The sequence below is a fragment of the Caloenas nicobarica genome, chromosome 1, assembly GCF_036013445.1.
Source record: "Caloenas nicobarica isolate bCalNic1 chromosome 1, bCalNic1.hap1, whole genome shotgun sequence".
Taxonomy (NCBI): Eukaryota; Metazoa; Chordata; class Aves; order Columbiformes; family Columbidae; genus Caloenas; species Caloenas nicobarica.
The window spans coordinates 75,020,337-75,029,484 of record NC_088245.1 but is presented as its reverse complement, the minus strand read 5'-3'; the positions used below and the strand labels follow the sequence as shown (position 1 = coordinate 75,029,484).

Here is a 9,148-nt window from a genome sequence, read left to right as displayed (position 1 = left end):
CATGCTATGAAGTAGAATATTTCTTTTTCTCTACCTTCCAATATGTCCTAGAGTCTATTTTTTTTATTATTAGGCAAATAATGTGTCTATTTTCTGTCTTAAGGAAAAAAAGCCACTGCTGATTGCTCTGGAAGGGTTACCTGTTTATAAAGAATTTGGGGTCTGTTTTTCCAGGAATCACTGTTTGTAGAAAGTACTGATTTTATGATGGAGAAAGAAACCTTAAGCTCTGCTTTTACTGCAGAGTAAGAAACCTTACAGTTTTTGTGCATTATTATATTGCTTTAATGGACAAAACCACTCTTGAGCAGGCCAGTATCGAGTTTGTACGACTAACTCCCCTAGTGTAAACGTCAAAAATCAGATTTCTAGGAGTAAAAGACAGAAGGGTAAGATCTTTTCTGGCTTAATCTGATTTACCTGAGTATTTCTGCCAGCACAGGGTTAGAGTGCATTGTAGAGTGAGAAGGAATAATGCAACTCATTCTTATTCTATAGCAGTGCAAATCTAGGATAAGTCCTGTATTCAATATTCTCCTTCAAAAGTCACATGAGAAAAAAGTCAAACCAAACACACTGAAGATGACGTTCAGAATTTGAAACAAAATGAGACACATCTGGGGAGGAAATTGCACTGTAATCATTTGATTACATATTTCAAACAGATTCCTGGGGCCCATTGCTTATCCATAAGGGAGATGGATTTGGTAATGTAACTGTAGTGATATCAGTGTAAATCCGGAGTTGCCACATTGACATCATGTTGGCCCCATTAATTCTGTAAAATCTTGCTGATACTTACTTTTTCCCCCTCAGCCTATTTTTAGTGGGTGATTAATAATTTTGTCATCTGAGCTCTTATGTAATAGACCATTTGTAACAGCAATTACTCATCAAGAATATTCTCAGCTGAACAATTCAGTAAAACAGGTCAGATTAAGATTCCCCAGTGTTTTGCTCTTCATGTTATTGCCCTGAATCACATTATGGTTAGCCAGCTGCAGAAGGCTTATGTTTTTCAGGATGTAACCCAGGAAACACAATTCAGAAGGCAATTGTAAGCTCTGTTAAGGCTGCTCAAATTTAGAGCTCTGAATCAGAACCATCCATGATGCAGACTCGATGCAGTGTTCAGCTATTCAGTCCCAAATTTTCCCTACATGAAAGATTTCAAAAGTTTTTAGACAGAAGCAGGTAAGGAACAAAGCCACCTGTCAATGGCACAGGTGGGAGGAAAAAAAAAAAATCTCTTTACACACATAGCACTGGTGAGAGCTACACTGGTGCCCAATCTCAGGTGGAAATCAAAATTGCAACACCCTTCCTTACCTGGGAGCAAATTATAGTTGGGGTGGGGTGACACTGGAGCAGGAGGGGCTATAAGCATATAGGGAGGTGCAGAGGGGTGGGCAGCTCCCAACCACAGGGACTCTGGGGAAAGGAGCAGGTGTGGTTGACTTCAGGGAGAGAGTGGATGTAGGAACTCTTCAATGGGGGCTCTCTACCAGCATTGTTTTTCCTTTCACAGCAGGTTTCTGAAGGGCAGAAGCATGTGCAGCCCTTGGGTTATGTTAGCCTTTTGCTGCTTAGGACAGCTGTATGCAGGTAAGAGGCATCTATCGACAGTCTTTTCTCCTTTTTTATTGCTCCTTTCTTTGCATCTCTTCCCTTTCTGTTTCTCTCTCTATTTTTTTTTTTTTTGCTTTGTTTTGTCTTTGGTGTCAACATGCTGCTCTAGGAACTGTGTTGGAGGGCAGTTTAGGGCTTAAAATGTGTATTATTCTGGAAGGCTGTGCTTCCACTGGAGAGGGGAACATGTACGTGAGACCCTAGAGGTTCAAGTCTCTCCTATAATGAGGCTTTGCCTTTGTCCTTCTGAGGTGATGTGACTTGTATGTTTGAGGAGCAACATCTCCTATCTCTCTCCCTAAATCCTTGGGTTCTCCATTTTGCATTAAAGCAAACTCCTTTACTCTCAAACTTTCACAGGGCAGGTGGGCTGTTTCCTGCCTAGCTGCAGTTCATGTTCCCCTTTTGTGCTTTAATGTTGCTTGTTAGCACTGCTAGAATCCTCCATTAGGAGTCAGAGTTTGCAGGCTGAGAGGAGAAAGATTTTTTTTCATTCAATTTTTTGGTAACTTTCTCTTCTAGATCAAAGCCTGAAGCCTCAGATTGCAGCCCTTCAGCTTGCTACAAACAATCCCACTCTTACTACAGTTGCTCTAGAAAAACCTTTCTGTATGTTTGACAGCTCACTGCATCCAAATAAATCTTATATCGTCTCCTTGTACGTAATGAAGGAATCAGGTGAGGATCCAGCATTATGCCTCTGGAAGATTATATGATGTGGCTATTGCATGCAATTATTCACAATTTGATGGGAGTGGGTCTGAACGAGGGAAAAGAGAAAAATCCGTAGCTGTAAGTTATGTGCAAGTCGAGCCTTTGGTCTCAGTTTTCTCTAGGGTGTCATTGTAAAATATAATAAAATTACCGTAGTATTTCAATGGGACCGACTAAAAATAGCAAGGGTTAGTACTGTGCTAGCTGACTCCCAGTAAGGGTGGAGCAGCACCGTCAGCTATAAATGTTTCCCTAAGTCTTGCTAATGAAGCCAAGCGGTCTGCAGTCCCATACCTTGTTGTTGTCTAAACACTAATGCCTTGTATAAAAGTCTGAATTCCTCTGAGTAAGCCTGCTGAGAGAAACTGGGTAGCTGCTGCTCTTTCTTTCATAGTGGTTTGGGGTTAGGTTGGTTTGGGTTTTTTTTTTTTTTTGGTTTTTGGCTGGTTTGGTTTTTCTGTGTGTGTGTTTTTGTTTCCCTGAGTTTTTTGGGTTGTTTTTGGTTTTGTGGAGTTTTTTTTGTTCGGTTGGTGTTGATTGGGGTTTTTTTTGTTTGGTTCGTTTTATTTTGTAGACGAAGGCAAGTCATGCTAGACTTGTGGTCTAAGATGCCTGGGCCATGGGTTCATTCATAAAACGAATTTCATAACTACTTGGCAATGAAACATTGCTGGCAGTGACCAAGAGCTGCCTTCTCTGTTCCCTGCTGTTCTGGCAGACTGTTTTGCATGCCAGTTAGAGCTACTCTGTAAGTTGACAGAAATAAATGACTTCCTTATACCATGCCTTCTCACCTGAAGGCTGTATGCAGCCTCCTTGTCTGAAAGGCACAGAAAAGAGATCTCGAGGGAGGCAGTAGTGATACTGGCCAACACACAAAACAGTCTTAAAACTTCCACTGCTGATTGTTGCCACGTTAGAGAAGGTGGAAGAGGCCTTGGATGGATAGAAGCTGTAACCAGAGAAGTCACCCCGTACAGGTAACATAGACAGTTGTGAATGCACGGCTTTCTAAGACATCCCACAACTGAAGTGCACGTCTTTATGCATCGGAAACAGATTATAAGGGCATTACAATTATATGAAAGGCTACACGGACCTGATAGCCTAGTTACACTTGCAAATATGCAAATGTATCTGATGTTTTCTGTTAGAAACTACATTAGCCACTACATCTTCTACAGATTCTGTGGGAAAAGCTTCCTACGCGTATGGGCGAATCTCTATGAAATAGGTTATACATGGAGAAGTCTCTGCTGCTGCTTTTAATGTGAGCAGATGCAAACTGGCTACTTGGCAGAATGGGAGGAATTTTGTTTGGATTTGTATCTGGTCTGCAGAGAAGCACATCAGCTCACCCTTGGATGACTCCCAGAGCAGGGAGAAAGGAAAGTTAAAAGAACTTAATTTTCTTAACACCCTATGTTCAGCTTTCCTGGTATGGAAATATGTCAGCGTACTACAAAGCTGACGGCTGCAGGAACTCTTCTCCAGAAGCACAGCAGAATGCTTCCAAACTGAAACAGAGCCCAATGTATCGCAGCTGTGGAAAAACTGGTGTTCCTTTGCTGTTGACAGCACTGAACAGCTGGAGGGGGCTCCCCTCAAAAAATTAACCTACAGTTCCAGAACTTGGGAGCATCTCTTGGGACTTGTGCCTTGGCTTTGCAGCAGGAAAGGTTTGAAAGCTGGAACTGAGCTTCCAGACTAAGCTGTAGGACTGGGCGCAGATAACAATTTGCTTGAAGCTGTGAGGACTTTCAGACTTTCTGTGGCATGCTATCTGGGAGCAGTGACATGCCCAGCTGGCCAGAAATGTCAATACTGCATCTGCTCATGCAGACCCTACATGCTGGTCTGCATTGAACTGTGTGGTTCTGGAAGGTGCAGCTCTTATGTGACCAGAGCTCTAAGGGTTTCTGCTGCAGGACACAGGTGAGTTGTGACTCTACAGGAACTCTGCCTTGGCTACCAAATCTGCAATGGCAGGATTTAGTGGATATTTATTGGAATCATGTGTGGCATGGGGGAAGAGCAGCCCTGGAAAAGCCTGGGGAAAGAGGAATTTGTAGAGGGTGGCTACTAAAAAATACCGCTCTGAGATATGCTGTGGATCCTTCACAGTTTCTGAGGGACAAGTGTAAAAATCTTCATCAACAAATGAAGAGGAAGGGGTAGGATCACTACACAGCCAAACTGGTCATGGATTTTTGGTTTCCCTTTTGGGTGTTTTGGGGTAGAAGAGACCAGTTAATACAAGGCGAATGGAAAGGGCAGAACTAGCTCTAACAACCTTGTTAAAAAGCATCTCTCCTGCAGCGAGTGCAATAAGCTCCCTGGTGACCGACAACAATGGCAAACCACTCAACAGCACGTTCCAACAAACAAGCGGGGGACAGACTGGGCCTTACAAAGCTGCCTTGTTCAATGTACCCAACTGTGCATCACCTCCCAAGCTTGCTGATGTAGGAGATGTCAACAAAGCTTCTGATGTCCTGAAACAATACCTCTTCAGAGTTGGGAATGATGGGACTTGTTTGTATGACCCAAACTTCCTAGCTGTCTGTAACCCACCTCTTTCACCAGATACAACATACAGGTATAATTCTTATTTCTTACAAGATGATTGCTGCTCTTAACACATAATAAAAACCAAAACTGAGTCTGTAATGTTCCTTTGCAATGGTATGATATGAATTACCAGTCCCTAACTGAAATGCCTTATTGCAAGGGTAGTTATGAAGATGGCTTGGCTTCGGACTAGCATTCCATGGATGGTGTTCTAGCAATGGTGAGCTTTATCAGGTTAAATTAATGGATCAGTATGAAAATCCATGTGTGAACTGCTGGATTTATACCTATGTTGGAGTAGGCAATCCAGTGACAGCATCTGATTAGAAACTGTTGGTAGAAAAAGATTTTGACTGGACAATGATGTTGAGATTATCCACTGTGCATTTTGTGCCAGATGATTTTTGCCACATTACAGACATCAGCTGGCACTGCTTGCTTTGTTTTGATGGGATTCTGGGGACCCAAAGTTCTCCTTGGTCTCCAGCTCCAGGAAGCCCCTTATGTAACCAGAGACTTCACAGTGAGGCCCAGCTGGCTTGCAGACTTGTCTGACCCCTGTGGTCTGGGGAAGCTGACCGTCTGGTGAATTCAGGCACCCTGACAGCTATAACTCAAAACAATTGCTTTGCTGTTGCCAGCTATTTTAAAGTTGTAGTAAAAATGGCAGTCACATGGAGCTGTATCTGCTGCAGAGACCAAATATGCTTCTGAAACAAAGTCCTGTGGGCTCCTAGTTTTGCAAAAACTCTCTTGCCTCCTCTGTCTCCACAGGACATTTCTGAAAAATCAAACTATTGTGGAATGGAAACTTAATTTCTTTGCCAAATCTGATGTTGGCCTGTCTCTTCAATACTCTCCTCTAGCAGGGAAAGTGCCAAAGATCTCTATTGTTGGACAAAATCTTTGACTTCCATATGGAAATCAAAACCACTTGCTGTCCTGAACAAGGCTCCTCACAACAGGGAATAGCAAGCTGGGGAAAAGTGCTGTTGGAAAGCTATCATCTGCCAAGGCTCACAGGAATGAAATGCAAAGTGTGCATGACATAGCACAGAATATTTTTCCATGATTTATTTGTTCTTTACAAGGTCTCTGGAAATAGTCATTTACCTTTGACTGTCTCCATCTAATGCTTTGACAAGACGTGAAGTCTGACCAGCTGATCCAGTAGCTTAAAAATGCTACTAAAGAAGCTCAGATTTGAGATGCCAGGTTTAACACTTCTTTCCCCACAGGTTTAAATACGTATTGGTAGACAGCACTGCAGGCATCATGAAAGAACAAACGCTCTGGTCTGATCCAATTAAAACCAGAAGAGGTAAGTCTGTGGCTTTGCTCAGGTCTTCTGAGTAGCCTTACTTCCCTTTGGACACTACTGCTCTCCCAGTGAACACCACCTAGTCCTTTCCTGCAGTTTTAACAGTTTTGTCAGCCTTTCAATATTGGAGTAGCAGACTTAAATATACAATAATTCTCTGCTTCTTTTGGGTACTTTGAAACAATTCTTTTAGTAAAGATTAAGTTTGTACATGTGGTTTCAGATTTGATGCATGCCATGTTATCTGGTGCTGTTGACATTTCTCAGTAATACAGATACTCGTCATACTGGCTAACCTGCTGAGGAAAGCTTATAAACTCTAAATGCTGACATTGAGTTTTAAACCTGTTTCCCATAAATCATCTAAGAGTTCAGGTATAGGCATAATCAGTTTGCTTCTCTGAAACCACCAGCTTTCTCCTGTCTGTTGGGGGTGTTCATGGTCAAAAATAGATCATAGGAACATTCTTTCCATGCTTTTCTAGTTAAACTTCCCTTGAAAATCGATACCTGGCCTGGTCAAAGGAGCGGAGGCATGATTGTCATTACATCGATCCTAAGCGTCCTTGTGTTCCTTCTGCTTGCTGGCTTTCTTGCTTCTGTGTCCTCTATTGTCATGTAAGTACTGCTACACCTTACAGCTTCCAGTAAGAGTACCCAAACCCTCAGGCACTAGCCTTCTTCCCTTTGGCTCCAAGCCACTATTGCTGGTCTTGTTTGAGATGGCAGACTAAATGGTGTCCCCCAAATTTTGAAGTTGGTAATGGAAAAAGACTACTTTATCATAATGTTCCCTAAAATCAACAGCTCTTGTAACTATTACACAGCCTTAAGCCTACTAGCTGCCAGATTTTAGTATGAAGTACTAGGAAAAAAAAAAAACCAAAACAACCAAACCCCAAACCAACCAACCAACAAAACCAAAAAAACAACCAACCAATCAAAAAAAAAAAAAACAAAACCAAAAAAACCCCAGTGGAGTTGCACATGCTTAAAGCCTGTATATTCTTTCTTACATATTGCAGCTTTCCATCTGTTCAGGAGTTTGGATACTGTCTTAAGGACTGCAGTCTTTTGCAGAGATTACATAATATCCTAATTAATGCCTTGATTTTAATTTATTTTCCTCCTCCCCAGGAGAAATAAGTTACCTTTTTGAATTAATAAGTGGGGCTTTGCTGAAGCTGTGTAACTGAACTAGTCTATGCATGTTCCCTAGTCTTCTATGCCCCCTGCCCCAGGAAATCAATGAAGCCTGACGGATTCCTAAACTGAACATTTTGAGAGAATGAACTGGTTTTTAGAAATGGTGGGTATCAGGGCTGCTAACACCCACTTCTTACTTGAAAAGGGTGCAAGTGCTCTGTATTCAGTCAGCTGTGCCAGGCTCTCCTGGATTAAAGATGTGGAAAGCAAAAACTGTATTGTGAATTATTATTTTAAAAAAAAATCTATGGGCTTCTTTGATCCTAAATGACATAAGTAGCAATCAGCCTTTGCAAAATGTTGTGACAGTAGGCTCCACTCAGTCTTTACTGGAGCTTAACAAGCCTTTCACTTCTCCACTTAGGAGACCAGAAGATTCTTCTGCAGAGACAAAACACACATCTCAGACTATCCAACAAAGTGAACTGAGACCACAGCTAAGCTCTGAGTGAACAGTCTGATTCAAGTCCAGGGTGGAGATGCATCTGAATTGCCACATGTGCATGACCTACAGAACTGCCTCTTCTACTCAACGCTAGTCCAAAATAAACTACAGTATACAACCAGGCAACTGAAGAGGAATGGCACAGATGAAATAAGGACAACTTTTTTGAAGTCTTGCAGTACATGATATCCTGTCTTGTCCTAATGAGATCTGATTTAGTTAATTGCCTTTGTATAGCACAAATCAAATGCCTGGACTGAAGAAAGAATCTTCACGAGATCCTTCAGTTTCAGTGGTATGATCAGAAGTTGTCTAGTCTATACATCTCATCTGGGGCAAGCATTACTGCAGACCTCTGATCTGGTTCTCATGATCAGATGAACATGATGTAGTGATTTGTGTCTCAACCTTTCTCTACAGTAACTGATGAGGAATTAAAGAAAACCAGGCTGCTTTAGAAAAATATGTTCTTTGAGAAAACTAGGGATTAAGAAGTAAACAATTGGGAGCTATTGCTGTTTTCTCAGGGTTTAGTGACTATTGCATGAAGAAAATTAATTCATTTTCAGTCAAACCTGCACAGTGTCATAAGAATTTATCTTTTTACTCTCCTTCCCTAAAAGAAAGCAAGCAAGTTCCAATTGCCCTTTATGTAGCAGAATAAATTCTGATCTCAAGTACTTAAATACACTCAAACAGCTTCGCAAGGATGAAAGCTAACAAAATTGCTTCAAAGAAGGTGTGTTCCTTCTGAGCTCTGCATTATTGCTTTGTAGGCAAGTAAAGGGGAGACACTACTTTAGTGGGAAATGAGTATATCCACTGTTGCCAGGCTTAGCCTCATTTCTGACCTTTACCTTAGGCAGCAGCAAGCCAGCACTCTTCACTTCTTAGTATCTAGGTTGGTGAGGTTTTCCTGAGCTAATTCTCTTCCTTCATTTCATGACCTTGGTGATTAGAAATAAATCTTTGCCCCAGGTTTGAGTTATGTACTGCTTTTTTCCATTGATGCCAACTTCCATATACTTCATCCCTACAAAAGACTTGATGAAAATCCAAGTTCAAAGCCCTACTTCATACCTCTTGAGTACATAGAAGTAACTGTCCTATTGTAGAGCACTTACTTGTGAGAAGCACAAAAATGGCACTGGTTATTATTGATGTTTTCCTAGTTTATCTGTAAATTTGTTAAACGGTCTTACATAAATAAATAAGGATTCTGTTTTGACACAGGTAGTTCACTATCACTATTGTGACTGGAT

The 9,148-nt window shown here is 41.5% G+C and overlaps 1 protein-coding gene across 1 annotated transcript; it reads left to right on the top strand.

Moving 5' to 3' along the window:
- The first annotated feature begins 1,550 nt into the window (after nt 1-1,550).
- Nucleotides 1,551-7,893, top strand: UPK3A (uroplakin 3A). The gene is made up of 6 exons (XM_065658518.1): nt 1,551-1,605; nt 2,152-2,307; nt 4,663-4,942; nt 6,153-6,235; nt 6,721-6,853; nt 7,806-7,893. The coding sequence occupies exons 1-6, from the start codon at nt 1,551-1,553 to the stop codon at nt 7,891-7,893; spliced, it is 795 nt and encodes a 264-aa protein (XP_065514590.1).
- Nucleotides 7,894-9,148: the final 1,255 nt, after the last annotated feature.